General features: G+C 35.8%; 2 protein-coding genes and 1 non-coding gene across 3 annotated transcripts; 1 reads left to right on the forward strand and 2 right to left on the reverse strand.

The window, feature by feature from the left end:
• The first annotated feature begins 3,333 nt into the window (after nt 1-3,333).
• On the forward strand, nt 3,334-6,548 carry LOC145570026 (scarecrow-like protein 33). Its single transcript, XM_081629009.1, has one exon. The coding sequence runs from the start codon at nt 3,823-3,825 to the stop codon at nt 6,091-6,093; it is 2,271 nt and encodes a 756-aa protein (XP_081485135.1). The 5' UTR covers nt 3,334-3,822; the 3' UTR covers nt 6,094-6,548.
• Nucleotides 6,549-6,725: 177 nt separating this feature from the next.
• On the reverse strand, nt 6,726-6,797 carry TRNAP-AGG (transfer RNA proline (anticodon AGG)). The gene has a single exon. It is a non-coding gene; the product is annotated as a tRNA-Pro (tRNA).
• A 1,379-nt stretch (nt 6,798-8,176) lies between these two features.
• Nucleotides 8,177-11,800, reverse strand: LOC145572787 (uncharacterized). The gene has a single exon (XM_081631753.1). It carries the CDS (start codon nt 11,798-11,800, stop codon nt 8,177-8,179), a length of 3,624 nt encoding a protein of 1,207 aa, XP_081487879.1.
• Between the last annotated feature and the right edge of the window lie 5,219 nt (nt 11,801-17,019).

Consider the following 17,019-nt stretch of genomic DNA (forward strand, 5'->3'; position numbering starts at 1 on the left):
CTAATGTTCGAAATTTTTTATTGGAATTGTCAAAAAAATTAGTGAAATCAAACGAATACCTTATGTTCACATTTCAAAATGCATATGTTCATATTTTGAATTCTTATGTTCATATTTTGAATCCTTTTGTAAACTTTCTGAAATGCTTATATTCACTTTCTAAATCCATATGTTCATATTTTTTATGTATATGTTCACCTTTCGAAATGCTTAATTATGTTCATACGCATTCAAAAATGAACCAATGCATATGTTCATATTGAATGCATATGTTCATATTTTTAATACTTATGATGCATATGTTTCATAATCATATTATTTTTTATTTCTTTAATTTTTTATGTTCATAATTAAATGCCTTATATTCATAAAATATTTTATATGTTCATAATGTAAATATTCATTGTAAATATTTGTTGTTCATAAATATTCTCATTAAGTCTGTTTATGCATATGTTCTCTTTCTTAAATGCATATGTTCATATTTTTTTACGCATATGTTCACCTTTTAAATATATTCACTTTAAGGAAACCAATGCTTACGTTCATATTTGAATTGTTATGTTTACTTTCTGAAATGCATATGTTCATATGTTTTATGCCTATGTTCACTTTCTGAAAAGCTAATGTTCACATTTAAGGGAACCTATGCATATGTTCATATTTTGCATGATTATGTTCATTTATAAAAAAAAAATGCAGAAAATCAGACGAAATTCATACACAGATGAAATTGATCGAAACTAAAAAAATTCAATTCATATGAATTCAAAAAATCAGATAAACAACCAATTCCATCTTGTAAGGAACATATTCAATCGTTAAATAAAAAAAATGAGAAAAATAGAAAAAAAAAAAAAGATAGAGGAAAGAGGAATTAAAGAAGGAAGGAGAAAAAACAAAGTATAATTTGTGAATTCAAAGATTCATATAAACCTTAATCAATCAAAATTAAAGCACAAAATCGAAATTCACACAAAAATTCATACTTAATAACTACTTTAATGTTGTACGAAACAAATTCAATCAAAAAAAGTGTAAAAAAGGGGGAAAATTAAAAAAACAGAGGAGAGAGAAAATAAAAAACGAAGGAGAAAAATAGAGGAGAAGAAAGCTAATGTTCACTTTCTAAAAAGCTAATGTTCATATTGTGCTGTTGTTATACCTATTTCTAGGTGGATGAGTGCGCACCTAAAAATATGCGAGTTAGCTGTTGCTATGTTGTTGAAAATGGACATACTGGTGTTTCTCTCCATTTTTATTACACTAAACTTTTACCTGTCTAGCTACTGACGGAGTAATAATCTAAAGTGAATTAATATGGTTTTTTTTTTTTTTTTTTTTTTTTTTTTTTTTTTTTTTTTCACCTAGTTGAGAAATCATAAATGGAACTATCAATTTAATCTCTTTGAAAAACGCAACTCGTATCAATAGCGGTTTTAATCGTTCCATCATTAAAATGACATAAGGCTTTAACGGCTCAAAAAATCACATGTAGGATGGTTTTAGACTTCTAATTAACAACTACGGAATATTTACAAAACCGCTATAAATAATAAAACTATAAAATTACCAACTACATTGGCCAAGTTTTGTCAAGGATATATAGATTGTCAAAGATAAGTTTCTAGCACATTGTTTCACGTAGAAGTACTATATCTCTAGTGTTAAAAGGTGATTAGTTTCGAGATTAAACAATGGTAAATTGATTGCTAAATTTCAACGATGTATATTGATTTTCACCATGTGCTCTGTACCTTTTCTTTATAAACAGTGGACGTTAATTATTATGTCAAAGAAAATCTGGTACAGTATAGTCAAAATACTAGAGCACATTGTAGCGATAAATCATGGATTCATAATTGCATGATTGTGATTATTGATTAATATACTCCAAGTACAATTTGTTATTCCTCAAATATCAAATATTCATTGGTTTACATTCAAAGTATATCAATTAGATGGAAACATAAGTAGATTTTAATCATAAATTTGTAGACAATATATAGTAAACTAACAAATTAAATTAGACATTTCTTGATTCAAACATATTATTTTCCGCAAAATAGCAGGACATGTTCTATTCTTCATAGTTTAATGATATAATCAATCAAATCAAAATTTAAGATTATGTGCAGTAATGATGGTACCAGAATATCGCAAAGAATGACATCGATTCCTTGATTCCTTAAAGGGGGGATGAGGCTTGGGTGGTTGTCAAAGAAGCGAGGTTTGGGCTTAGTTCAGGTTTGACCTAAGCATAGGCCCTGTTGACCAAGTCTTGTCAATTCTTTTGGACTTTTGGTATTTACTAAAACTGAAAACTAATCAATAATTTGCTCATGGCTTGCTATAAAGATCTAATGTTGTCGTAATAACCCCTTTTGTAGGTGGTAATAAATGATGATAATGAGATCGAAGTTCAATTGTAATTTGAGATTTTGAGAATGAAGTTATCATCTTAATGTCTTTGGTAATGAACCACATCTTTAGCTAGACATGTTTTTAAAAGGATATTTATAACTTTATAAGGCTTTAATTCTTTTTTCATTTAAAACATACTCTGTAAAAGGATGAGATTGTATCAAATTACTACGAGTAGATAAGTTCTTACTTTTCATTTTAAAAGTTGCAATGAGAGTACCACGTTTTCTGTCGCATTCTCCTTATATATGAGTGCCAAGGACTGAGCTTAGTGGTGACGACTGTATTTAGAATGGTCCATGGTGTATCGCCTGGGGATCAAGTATATCAGACAACGGTGCTTCCTGTAAATTTCATGTCTTTGATTATGTAGCATAAGTGACCTAAGATTAAATCTTAAATAATGCATTTTTAAGGTTCAAATTCAATGTCACACACAATAAGACGAAACTTGATGACAAAAAAGCATAGGATTATCGTGCCTTATGAAAATGATTTCTCCTAATACTTTGACCAAGCAAGTGCATGCATCCAAGCAAATTATGCAGTAGTTAATTTCTAATCTCATCAAATCACAGGGGAAATTAATTAAAGCAGAGGCCTAATCCCCTTGACTATGACAATAATATACTCAATCCGTAATAATAATTAACTAAAGGGAGCTAATTCTAAGTTTCTTGTGTAAGATTACTACCTTAATTACAGAGATTAACTAGTTTTAGTCAAAGATGCTTATTTTTAATTATCAACAATGGTTACTAATCATGCCATTGCCAACCCCACAAAATTAAAATCAAATCAAAGGGAGATGGACAAGTTTGTCAATAACTAGAAACAAAAGGAGTAGGGGTCAAAAAGATAGATAAGGTGGAGTGGAACCAAAGTGGAAGATTATGCTTGTGAAATCAACAGGAAGACTCAGAAGACCCACCCCTTTTCCTATCATATCTTTCCCTGTCTTCCTTTCTTCTTTGAACCTTCCTAATCACAAAGGCGGGCTAGGGGCGACTCACACCTTAATTAAATCTTCCTTTTTTTTTTTTTTAATCTTAACTTGATTTTCATAATTTATCTTTCTATCATCTTCCTCCTTTCTCTCTGTTGAGGTAATCTTTGTCTTTTTCCTCTTTGCTTTTATATAGTTATTGTTGTTTCCCATAAACAATTTGAGTTTATTTTATTCATTTTCCACCATTTTATACTTTAATCTGAACTGGGTATTAGTTATATATGCTGATTGTTTGAGAAAGTTAGTATCTTGAATTGGGTTTGTTTTTTTTTTGCCTTGGATGTTCTTTTATGGGTTAGGGTTTTGGAATTTGTCCTGTTTCTTTTGATTATTGATTGATTTAGGATTATTTTGATTTTGATTTTAATTTTTCAAGCAAGACAATATTCATGGGTTCTCATTATGGGGAATTTTCTGATAGTTTTGTTAATGAAATTGGGAACCAACCTGTTAATGGAATGATGTCCCCTGGTTATGATGAATCTCTAAACTATGCCAATTTGTTCAATTACAAAGACACTTCTCAAGACCTCTCTTCCTTGAACCTCCTAAACCCTTTAGCTAACCCAGATGCACTCAACTTCAGCTCGTTTTCGGGGGCGAGCCAAGGGGGGGTTGAATTATCGGATGATAGTGATTCGGATGATGTTCTTAAGTACATTAGCCAAATGCTTATGGAAGAGGACATGGAGCAGAAACCCTGTATGTTCCATGATCCTTTAGCCCTTCAAGCTACTGAAAAACCATTTTATGATGCATTGGGTCAGAAATACCCCTCTTCCCCTAATCAACACCCTCTCATTGATCATGGTGTGGATAGCCCGGATGACCGGCCTTGGAGCTCATCTACTGATACTAGTGGCAGCACTTGTACTTCTAGTTCAAATTCAACCAATTTTGTTGAAACGACTATGGTTACTGATTTGAGTGATCATAGTAAGCCTTTGGTAACTCAATCTCATCCGATTAGATCATATTCCCAGCCATCAACTCTTCCTCAGTGGTCATTTGGCTCATCGAGTTCCTTTGGTGGAAGCACTTCTAATGGTTCAACATTGTCCGCTTTTGGTTTGCCAATAGATATGAATTTCTTTAGTGAGAAAGAATCCATAATTCAGTTTCAGAAGGGGATGGAGGAGGCTAGTAAGTTCCTTCCGAAAAATAATAATATTGTCATTGATCTTGACAACATTAACTTTCCTAATGAATCAAAGCATGATGCTTCAGCTGTAGTTGTTAAGAAGGAAAAGGATGAAAATTCGCCAGATGGATCAAGAACAAGTAAGGTTCACTATCGTGAGGATGAGGATCCAGATGAAGGCAGGAGAAGTAGCAAGCAGTCAGCTGTTTCTATAGATGAGGCGGAGTTGTCTGAAATGTTTGATAAGGTTTTACTATGCCATAACCCGGGGCATAATTGTGGCATCAATAAAGACTCTGAGAAGAGCTTACCATCACCGGCTAGCCAACCACAGGGACCAGAGGTAGGGAAGGGTCGTCCTAGGAAACAGGGTAATACAAAGAGTACAGTGGATCTAAGGACTTTGTTAACACTCTGTGCGCAATCTACTGCGTCAGATGACCGTAGAACGGCTGATGAATTGCTGAAGCAGATTAGGCAGCACTCTTCTGCTGGAGGGGATGGTTCGCAAAGGTTGGCCCATTATTTTGCTAATGCTCTTGAGGCTCGCTTGGCTGGAACCGGGTCACAGATCTATAGCGCCCTCAGTTCCACGAAGACATCTGCTGCTGACATGTTGAAAGCATATCAGTTCTTCATTCGCACATGTCCGTTGAAGAAGATATCTATTGGGTTTGCTAACCATACAATTATTAAAGCAGCTGAAAAAGCTTCAAAGCTTCACATCATAGATTTTGGCATCCTTTATGGTTTCCAATGGCCTGCTCTTATTCAAGGCCTGTCAAATCGAGATGGTGGCCCTCCCAAACTGTGTATTACTGGGATTGATCTTCCCCAGCCTGGATTTCGTCCAGCTGAAAGAGTTGAAGCAACAGGACGTCGCTTGGCTAAGTATTGTGAACGGTTTAATGTGACGTTTGAGTATCATGCAATTGCACAAAAATGGGAAACAATTAGAGTTGAGGACTTGAAGATAGAAAGTGATGAGGTTGTCGCAGTTAACTGCCTATACCGGTTCAAGAACCTCCTTGATGAGACAATAGTGGTTGATAGTCCGAGGAGTGCAGTTCTGAACTTGGTGAGGAATATAAAGCCTAATGTCTTTGTGCAAGGTGTTGTGAACGGGTCCTACAATGCTCCCTTTTTTGTCACACGTTTCAGAGAGGCTCTGTTTCATTTCTCCACCCTATTTGATATGTTTGATACCAATGCCTCCCGGGAGGATCCAGAGAGATCGATGTTTGAGAAGGAATTTTATGGCCGAGAGATCATGAATGTTGTGGCTTGCGAGGGCACAGAGAGAGTTGAAAGGCCAGAGACATACAAGCAGTGGCAGGCCAGGAATATCAGGGCAGGGTTTAGGCAGATGCCGTTAGATCAGGAGCTCTTCAACATGCTAAGGTGCAAGGTTAAGGGACATTACCACCGAGACTTTGTCATTGATGTTGATGGGCAGTGGACATTGCACGGATGGAAGGGGCGGATAACCTATGCCATCACTGCATGGGTTCCGGCCTAGGTTGTTTCAGAGCTTAATTCAGAACACCTCATGGATGATACTTGTGTGTGGCTGCAAGGTGTCGGTGTTCAGGAGGCTTAGTTTAGTAGGAATGAGTTGGGTGGAGCTAATTCGCGTAAACTTGTAATTTTGCTGGTATCAGAAAATCTCGACGTGATGACAACCAAAGCAGTGTGAACTTGCTGCAGCCATGTCAATCATATGGACACTGCTTAACTGTGGGATGTAGATATCATAGATTCATAGCATAAACTTTGCTGAATATTTCTTTTTGTGAGCTTTCATATGTTAGCTTTGTATTGTAATACTATTAAATTGCTAGACCTTAGGTGTTGGTCTTGTTATTAGCTTTTAGAACGGGCGAAGTAGAGCAGTACTTGAATGTTGTAATTTTTTGCTAGTAGCAAATACAGATAATTCGATCAATGAAGTATTGTATACTAATTTCGCACAAATTTGATTTAGTTCTTCTGTTACTGGTTTCAGATTCTAATTAATGTCGAAACTGGCTAAGACTGAAAATAAAGATTTAGGGAAATTTCTAAAAATTGAATGTCCAATCTCGTACTCAGAACCAAGTGAGAATTACCAGTACTGCGAATTGAAAGGAAAACATAAAAATTAGAATATACGGGGCATTCCGAGAATTGAACTCGGGACCTCTCGCACCCTAAGCGAGAATCATACCACTAGACCAAATGCCCATTCATTATTTTTCCACGTCTGCCATGAATACGAATCAATCTTATATTTGCATTTTGTGTTCATCTGTTCATACAGGCATACAGCTCTTCTTGTCAAAAAAATAAAATAAAATAAAATAAAATAAATCTGATGTACATGCATAATATCATTAAACCAACATATAATTTTTTTAAAAAAAGTTATAGATTGATACTAAAATATTTAGGGCAAGCAATTGAATATTTAAATAATACAGTATCAAAATATATGAGTCTTAAAGGATAGTTAAGTTACCATGATTTTTTTTCTTTTTTTACAATAGCAGTTACCATTATTTGAAGATTAAGAATTTGGAAATTTTGATTTAATTAATTAATTAATTTTCCGTGTTTTTCTTAAAAATAAAAAAAAATAAAAAATTGGAATTTTTTGGAGTTAGTATATTCTACTTTATATACTACTTACAAAACAGAACATGGTTTAAAAAAAATAAAAAACGAAGGACATTCAAAATATGCGATTTTTTTTTAAAAAGAAAAAATTATTTTAAATAATCCAACCTTTACCCCATTCTCCAAAATAACCAACCTTTAGATTATTCCATAAAAATAACCTATACAACTCATATCATATTTTTGGATTGTTTTTGTTTTTTATAGGAAAATAAGAGTACTAACCTAATACTTCTCTTCAGAGACTTTCAAACCTTTTAACCAACAATTGAGACATCATTTATCAATATATTGACACACAATCTCAACAAAAAGCATTTTGTGTTAAATCGATTCTTCAAACATAATCAAATTAATCTAAATTTAAAATTAGATTTAATTAGATTTTGTGGGATGTCTTATCGTTTAGGCTCCTATTAGCCTAAATCTACTCACCAAAAAATAACACCCACGATCCACCCATATTTTTTTTTGGATTTTTTATTTTATTTTATTTTTATTTATTTATTTTTTTTTAAGAGAAATTAAAAAAGTTGAAAAAACCTAAAAAAAAAAAAAAAAAAAAAAAAAAACTAAAAACATATTAAGTCCAATATACTATATCATGTAATTTGTTAATTTATAAATACCTATAATATAATTTGTTTATTTTTTATTTAATTTGAACCCAGTTGAATAAAATGCTAGATTCATCACTGACCGTTGGTTAAACCGATTATCCAAAAAGACCTGTTGATCCTTAAAATTTTCATGTTGTTGAACTTTGTTTTGCAAGTTAGGAGAAAGAGTCTTGTAAATGATATCACTGGAATTCCGTTAAATCTTTTTTTTCATGCAACACCTCATTTGGGTGCACAGCGACAATATTGATTGCTTCGGCAATCCAACCACACGACTCGCACTATATTTTTTTTTTTTTTTGAGGGAACGGTAGAAACGAGATTTTATTAAATTAAATCCAATTCCGCAAGAGTGATGATACTCTGCGGGAAAGGTCCAGTACAAATAAATTCATCACATGATCCGGTATCCCATCTAGCAATGTGATGGGCAACCGTGTTACAAGCTCGTCTAACATGAGAAAAAACACAAACATCAAAGTAAGCTCTATCATGCCTTATATCCTCGTACACTAGGTGGATTGGGGTAAGACCCTTGTTTTTGCCATGAGCACCTTTTATAACACTAGTAGCATCACTCTCCACATGAATAATGCTGAAACCAAATCTCCTTGCAATGAGTAAGCCATACCTAGCAGCTAGCCCTTCAGCAATTGCAGGACTTGTATAGGGAATGCGTTTTGCTGCAGCAACTAAGAGCTTCCCTGCCCCATCTCTAACCACTGCCCCCAGCCCCACTAAGTTTCCTGCACAAACATAGGCATCTACATTTATTTTTACAGCACCATTAGGCGGGCAGAACCAAGCAGCAGCCCTGCTAGTTGCCCTGTCAATGCCACCAGTAGCAGGTAACCTCCCAACCTTCTTTGTATACTCACAGTACTCCTCAACCAACCTCGCAAAACCAGCAACAACTAGTACCACATTCGCCCTCTCGTTGCCAAAAATCACCCTATTTCTGCAGAACCAGACAGCCCATATTAAAGCCCCCATAGATCTCAGCTCTTTTGCTTTTACACGGCTTGCTAACCAATTCCATCTCTCCTTGAAAGAATCATTAGGTGCTCCCGTAAGTAGGTTCACCAAAGTGCTATGTCTCCAAATTTCAGAGGCAGCCTCACAATCAAAGAGAGCATGAATTATTGTCTCATTTCCAGCGTTACATACCTGACAAGATCCATCTTCAATGATATGTTTGTGCACCAGTCGGTCTTTCACAGCCAAATTTCCCCTGCACGCACTCCATATAAAATGTTGTAGCTTTGGTGGTGCTCTCAAGTGCCATATGCCACGCCACAGCTTAGAATTTCCTGCATCAGTTTCACCTTGCAGCATTCCACCAGTACGTGCAAGCCAGTAGCACGATTTGACATTAAACACTCCATCTTTCGTATGAACCCAGTACAATGAATCCCTCGTGCTTCTGCTAGATAAAGGGGTTGCAAGAATAGCAGCACTAATATCATTAGGGAACAAATTATTAATTAGTTCCCTATCCCATGCCCCACCCCCTTCTACCAACAGCTCTCTAACCTTCAACCCCAGGTCACATGTATTATTTGGGGTAGGATACACAACACTTCGATCATCAAAAATCCAAGGATCAGTCCATACTTTAATGTCATGCCCCGTGCCAACTCGCCAACCCAAACCATCCCTTAACACTGACTTTGCACCCCAAATGCTTCTCCATGAGTAGCTTGGGTTATGACCCCTATTTTCCTCAATGACAGTTGACCTTTTATAATATCTCGCTTTCAAAGTTTGGTGCACAAGAGTATTACCACCCTTTAAAAGCCGCCATGCCTGTTTGGCCAACAGAGCTTGATTGAAGCTTTTCAGATCACGGAAACCCAGACCCCCCATCGCCTTTGGAAGACATAATTTTTCCCAACTCTGCCAATGAAGTTTCTTAGCATCTTCCCTCGACCCCCACCAAAATCTACTAAGAAGGGTATGAATTTCATCGATTAATCCATCAGGAATCTTGAAAATGCTCATCATATATGTCGGAATCGCTTGAGCCACTGCTTTGATGAGTACCTCTTTACCCGACCTTGACATAAGTTTCTCCTTCCACCCATTTAATTTTTTCCAGATTCGTTCCTTAAGGCACAAAAAGACGGCTTTTTTTGATTTACCAATGACAGTCGGAAGCCCCAAATATTTCTCATGTTTGTCAACCTCTCGTACCCCCAAAGTCTCAACAATCTCCAACCTTCGGTCTAGCGGCACACATTTGCTAAAAGTTACCTCTGTCTTATCTAAATTAACTTTTTGACCAGATGCTCTTTCATAAGTACTGATGATATCAGCAACAACCGAGCATTCCTGCAGAGTAGCTTTTGCAAAGAGTAAGCTATCATCAGCAAAAAACAAATGTGAGACTCTAGGTGCCCCAATACAGATACGAGCCCCATTTATTCTATTTTCCCTCGCAGCACGAGTCAATAGTGAGGAGAAAGCATCCGCACACAGAAGGAAAAGATAAGGTGAGATAGGATCTCCCTGCCGAAGACCCCTGGAGGGATGAACTTCACCCGAAATCACACCATTCACCTTAAAAGAAAAGGAGACGCTAGCCAAGCAGTCCATAATTCTTTTTATCCACACCACAGAAAAACCAAGCTTTGCCATTACCTTCTCCAAAAAGACCCATTCAACTCTATCATATGCTTTCATCATATCGAGCTTAAGAGCAATAGACCCATCTTTCCCTTCCCCCTTTTTTTTCATAGCATGGAAAATCTCAAAAGCAACCAATGCATTATCAGTTATCAGACGCCCCGGGACAAAAGAACTTTGATTGACCGATACAATATCATTCAACAAAGGTTTCAATTTGTTCGCCAATGTTTTTGATATTATTTTATATAACACATTACAGCAACTTATCGGTCTAAACTCTTTCATCCATTTAGGCTCATTACATTTCGGAATTAAAACAATGCATGTTTTGTTAATTTCTGACAAATCCACCCCACCATTCCACCATTTCTTCACAAAAGCAATAATATCGGACCCAACAATATGCCAAAATTTCTGAAAAAATAAAGCATGCATACCATCCGGACCGGGTGCTTTGTTTGGGTGCATTTGAAAGAGCGCTGCTTTTATTTCCTCTCCACTCGGTTCAGCTTCAAGCCTGGCATTATTCTCCTCCGACACCATAGTGTTCAAACCTGCGAGAGCCTCGTTAAAATTTGAAGGGTGCTCCGTCTCAAATAATTCAGCAAAATACTCCGACACCACCGACTGCAACTGCTCATGTTCTTCCTGCCAAACATCGTGCTTGTCAAAGAGACCATTTATGTAGTTTCTTTTCTTCCGCTGACTTGCTTTTCGGTGAAAGTAAGACGTATTTTTATCACCATCACGTAACTCATTTGCCCTCGATCTTGCAAACCAATACGATTCTTCAAGACGTCTTAATTCATCAAGCTCCGAGGACAACCTCGTACAATTCTGTAGCATCTGAGTATCAACTCTCCCTGATTGAGCTTCACCTAAAGCCATCTCAACCTTTCTGATTTTTTTCTTCAAGGAACCAAAAGTCGAAGCAGCCCATGTTGTTAAGTCCTTTGCACAGCTCATAACACGGACGTGAGGGTCAGCCCCCACATTTCCCCTCCATGCATTTGCAACGACTTCCCCACATTCCTCCCTTGATAACCACATAGCTTCAAATCGAAATAATTTTTCCTTCTTACCCCTTTCGAAGTAATTCCCTGCTACAAGTAACAATGGTGCATGATCAGAGCTTTGAATAGGTAAATGTTGAACAGTATACTTTGGCAGCAAATTACACCACCCATCTTCAGCAAGAAATCTATCAAGCCGCTCTCGAACCATGGTTTCCGGGGTAAGACCACGCTGCCAAGTAAAAATGTTCCCAGAGAAACCCAAATCACGCAACCCGCATCGGTCAATGGCCTCACGAAAACCATCCATACACCTCTATCTACGAATAGCACCCCCATCCTTCTCACTCATGCTAACAATCTCGTTGAAATCTCCAAACATCAAACAAGGGGCCGTACCCGACCTATGTAAATTTTCTAACATGGTCCAAGTCTTATGTTTATTTTCAGCTTCCGGCCATTCATAGATGCCAAAAGCTCTCCATATTGTATACCCAACACCATCCAAAATATTTGCTGCAATATGATTTTTTGAGTAAGATAGCAGCTCTACCTCCATGTCACGCCACCAAAAGCCCATTCCCCCGGAACTACCATCACTACTCAAACAAATACCATGTTCAAAGCCACAACGCCTTTTTATTCTCTCCAACACACTACTACACACTTTTGTCTCCATAGTGAAGACAATATTTGGCCTCTCCTTCCAACATAAGTCACAAAGAGAGCGTACCGTCCGTGGGTTGCCAAGCCCAAAGACGTTCCAACTTAAGAGTTTCATTGTCGTTCGAGGGCTTGGTTATTCCCAAGTCCCTCTACTCTAGAGTTGTGTGTCACAACTGACTTTGCTGCTCCACTCTTATGTTTCTTCGTACCATTTGTACCATCCCCATTAGCCTCATCTTCTATGTCTCCCCTCATACACCTTTTTAGAGAACCCCCTGTAGCATTTTCTTCACAAGAATCCCCTAAAATACTCTCCCTCATTAGCACATCATCCCCTCTCATTATTCTTTTCCAACTCTTCCCACCAACTTTCCCCACTGTCCCCCCACTTCCAACATTTTTCACACCTCCCTGACCCCCATTACTATCCATTCCTCCAGAGAAACAAGTAGATTGGTTTTCCCCAATATCCTCCTTTTCCTTTCCCCCACCCACCATATTATAATCCCCCTCTCTCATGCCTCCAAATTTTAACACCTCCCCCACATCACTACTAGCATTATGAACAACAGTATCCTGTTCACTTTCATTATTATTTTGCCCTTCACTTCCTTTCCCCAAACTCCCTTCTATCATACTCTAGATCTGCTTAGGCCTAAAAACAAGCTTCTTTGATTGTTCATTCATCATCACAGTCAACTGAACTTCTCTCTTTTTGGGCGAAGACACCCCCATATCAGCACATGGGGAAGCAAATTTGAGTTTACGAGCAACCCCCACAGGACCAAGTTTCACCACATTCGGATCATTATAGTTTAAGCATCGGTTACCACTTCCTGAAAACACCTTCTCCATGATTTTCTTCTCCTTCTCCAGTTTCTCAGTTACAGATTTAGATGATTTTAGTGGTGACGATCTCAGCCATGGCCCATATTGATACACAACGTCGCTACCTCTCTCCCCCGCTTCTTCTTTTTTCTCACATTCTCTATCTGTATGGTCCAGCACACCACAGTAAAAACAAAAATCGGCAAGTCTTTCATATTTGATGTCAATCCACTTCGTCTTCGAAGCCCCGACCGCAATGAGCAAGCCCCTTCTAAGAGGCTTGATTACATTAACCATGGCTTTGATTCGCATAAACTCACCCCATCCAAGCGAAGTAGCATTATCTATCTCAAGGAAACCCCCTAACACATCCCCGATTTCCTTCATAACAGAGGGGTCTCTTCTATTGAAAGGCATATCAAAGAGACGTATCCACATAGGAGTGCTATCGAATGTTACCTCTGAAGGTTGTTCCTCACCATTGATCTCCTTTAGCAGAAGGATTTTCCCATCAAAAGACCAGGGCATACCATCAAGAACTCGTTTCCTATCTTCCTCGTTAACAAATTGAAAGATAAACAGGTTTGTGTCAATTGTTTTTATCACAATATTATTCTCCAATCTCCACACTGATGTTAAGGTTTTTGACATCGCCTCAATGTTGAAAGTTTTCACAGTAAGCAATTTTCCAACAAGAGCCATGGTAAGATGTCCCGTCAAAGCCCCATCAGCATCACCATTAAAATTCCCAATTACAGCGTTTTCGTCCTCTGTTAACTGGAATTTCTCCCAGTCTTTGATCAATTCATCCGCCATTGAGAATTAGCCACAAGAAAAGACGTTCAAATTGCGATTGAAATTGTCGAGAGCAGTTGGAATAGTCGAGAAATCGCCAGAAAAAAAATTTCGCACAGCAAACCCTAGCACAAGGACGACTCACCCTACTCGAGGGACTTGTAGCGTATAGCCTTCCCTTTCTCCGACTCGCACTATATTATATGATAAAAAATAATAGCTATTGTAATCCTTATAGCTATTATTAATTTAGTACGTAATTATTCAAAATGAACAAAAACAATTACGGTGGTTAAGTTTAACTCCATTTGAAGGTGAGATTCATCAAACCCGAATCGCAAAGTGGGATTCAAAGACGGGTCTAAAACTCTAGTAGTGGATTTTAATCCAAGTAAGTACAAGCCAATTCAAAGAAAGAGTAACAAATTCAGAGCGTTAAAAATTTAATCACCGAAACTTTTATGTTCAACTATTAAGTTAACCACACAAATGGACCTTCACTTTCACGTACTCTAATTTATTTTTTCACCGTTTGAGCACTCAATTCCAAATTCTGACCAAATCAATTAAATACTTCAAATAAAGAGAGTTTCTAGGGTTAAAAAGAGAGTCACTTGGATTAACTTAACTAAGGTCCAACTGAGAACATTTATAAGGACACTTGAAATGTAAGGATCATAAAAAAATTCAAATCTTTGGCGTGGTTCATAGTGAACTTAAACGGAAAGGAAGTATCATTCATAAGGCAGATTAGAACATCAACGATATTATTTCGCTCAGATAAGATATTCCTTAATAATCTTCTCAAAAATTGCATCTAACTCTAAAGGTCTTCTCAAGCTTAAAAAATTGTCACTGAGTCTATCAATCAAACCCCCAAAAGAAGATCACTAAGGAAAAAGCCATCGTAACTTAGTCCTTTTCCTCCGACCTATAATGGCCTATTACTTAAGTTCTTATCATGTGTTTGCAAGACCTCTTTGGCCAACCTCGTCGATTGAACAACAACCATAGGCTTACTCATCAACTAAAGTGCAATGATTGGGCATAGGTCTTGCCTAACTTGGAATAGTAGACGTGAGTATTTTAGGATTCAAACTGGTGAAGGTTTCCCATCAAGGGAAGTCCTTTAGGTCCAGGATGAGGGTGAAATCGTCATTTTTAATATGTTTGGAAAGATTTGCAAGAAAGATGACGGAGAGAACTGCTAGATGAGGGAAGAAGATTAGGCACTTTATTGTATGAGATGTTTTTAATATAACTTGCCTAACCTGCATGCATCATCAAGAAACGAAAAGAGAAAATAAAAGAAATTTTTTTAAAGAAAAATAAAAAAGAAAGGAAGAGAGAGAAAACGTAGAGGAGGATTTCGAGAGGGAACAAAACGTGGAAGAGGATTTCTAGAAGAAAAAAAAGAGATAGAAACTTGATTTTAGAAGATTTCAGATACGGAGTACTTGTTAGTTTAAAAGCTGAGATATTGAAAATCTAATAAATAAAGGAGAGTTTCTTTAAAAAAAAAAAAAAAAAGGGATTATTTTTTTTTTCCCGGAGAGTTTTTAGGAGAGGTTGTTATATACACCTGGTTATACCGTACATCCATGAGTATTTGTTTTCATTTTGATGATCGTTTTTCATTTTATCATCAAATACATAGCAAAAACTAACCTTAGGTTAGTTGGGTGTCCGGTACACCCGGGTGTATATAACATATTCTAAGTTTTTAGAGGAGTTAAGTACAAAGCCACGTCCACATGGGATTTAATTTTCTTAACACGCCATGTAGAATTACGAAGTATAAATTTTAGTTATATAGCCAATTAAATAAGAAACTTGTAAATTCTTTTAGCATTAAATAATTCAAATGCCACATAAGCAAAATTGATGAATGAGATTTTAAAATTTATCTTTCGATATTAGGAATTTTATCTAAATATATAACGAATGAGAGGAAATTCACAATTTATTTTAAAATAAAAATATTAAATGATATATTATAATGAATAAAAACAAATTTTATTACCTACATACAAAAAAAAAAATTGTTTTTAAAAACTACAAACAAATTGTGCATCTCACGGGCTTCATCTGTTTTTTTTTTTTTTTTTTTTTTTGTTATGGAGTATTTAACACCCTTTTTTTAAAAATAAACAAACCTGAAAATAAGCCTCTTTTTTTTAAAAAAAAATTATGTACAAATGTACTTTTTTTAAGAGCAAGATTAGCCCTGAGTCTTAAGACTCCACATGACATCATCATTTTGAGTCTTAAGACAAGACTATTTATTTGATCTCATTTTTCTTGAGAAATTTTAACTAAGTTTCAAGTTAAGTCTTGAAAATTCAAGACTTGACTTAAGAATTGATTGTGGGCCCTACTTTATTTATTTATTTTTTTTATTGTTACTAAGAGTAAAAACTAAAATAAAAAATATAACAATATATGGTATGAGAAATCTTTAGTGAGTTTAGGGATAAAGATGTAAATCTGATTGAATTTTAAGGAGTCTTAACATAATTATAAATTATAAAAATAACGTAATAACTGATGTGACAATGGATTATAGTCTTAACATAAGACTGCGCTAAATAAAAAATGTTTTATTTAACATTTTTTTTTGTTTAGAGGTGCAGATTTAGAAGATTCGTCTTGCAAATTTTGTTGATCTTGATGACCAATCAAGTTTTATCACTTTCATGACTATACATCAACGGAGCTCCATCAAGAACGATTCAAAGACGTCTAAAATTGTTCAGGAGTAGTTCATATTCGATGCATTAGTTTAGAGGTGTTAAAAACTTGTATTGAGAATTTAGATTTCTTAAGGGATGATTGTAAGTGCCAAATGACTATTACTCCATATTATATAATGAAAAATACCCCTTTTTATTCCACTCAAATAATTAAAAATAAAAATGAAAGAGCAAGTATAGAGAAAAATCCTTATGTACAAATGTTTAACAAAAAGGACAAAAAAAAAAGAAGTTTATTTATTTTTTTGTAAAAGATATTATTCAAATGTTTTATTTAACACATATTTATAAAAAATTGAAAAAGCAAAAAGATGACAAGTGTCCCTTAAACTTGCTATTTTAAAATACAATAGTATACTTCCTCCTTTTATAATGATGTTCTCACTTGAAATCTTTTGACTATTAAAAATGACAGGAAATCTTCTGAATTCTCTATCTATAAGAGAAAACATAGTTATATGAGGTATTGTTTGATTATCTCGATGTA

Source organism: Chenopodium album, chromosome 12, assembly GCF_948465745.1.
Source record: "Chenopodium album chromosome 12, dcCheAlbu1.1, whole genome shotgun sequence".
NCBI classification, from domain to species: domain Eukaryota; kingdom Viridiplantae; phylum Streptophyta; class Magnoliopsida; order Caryophyllales; family Amaranthaceae; genus Chenopodium; species Chenopodium album.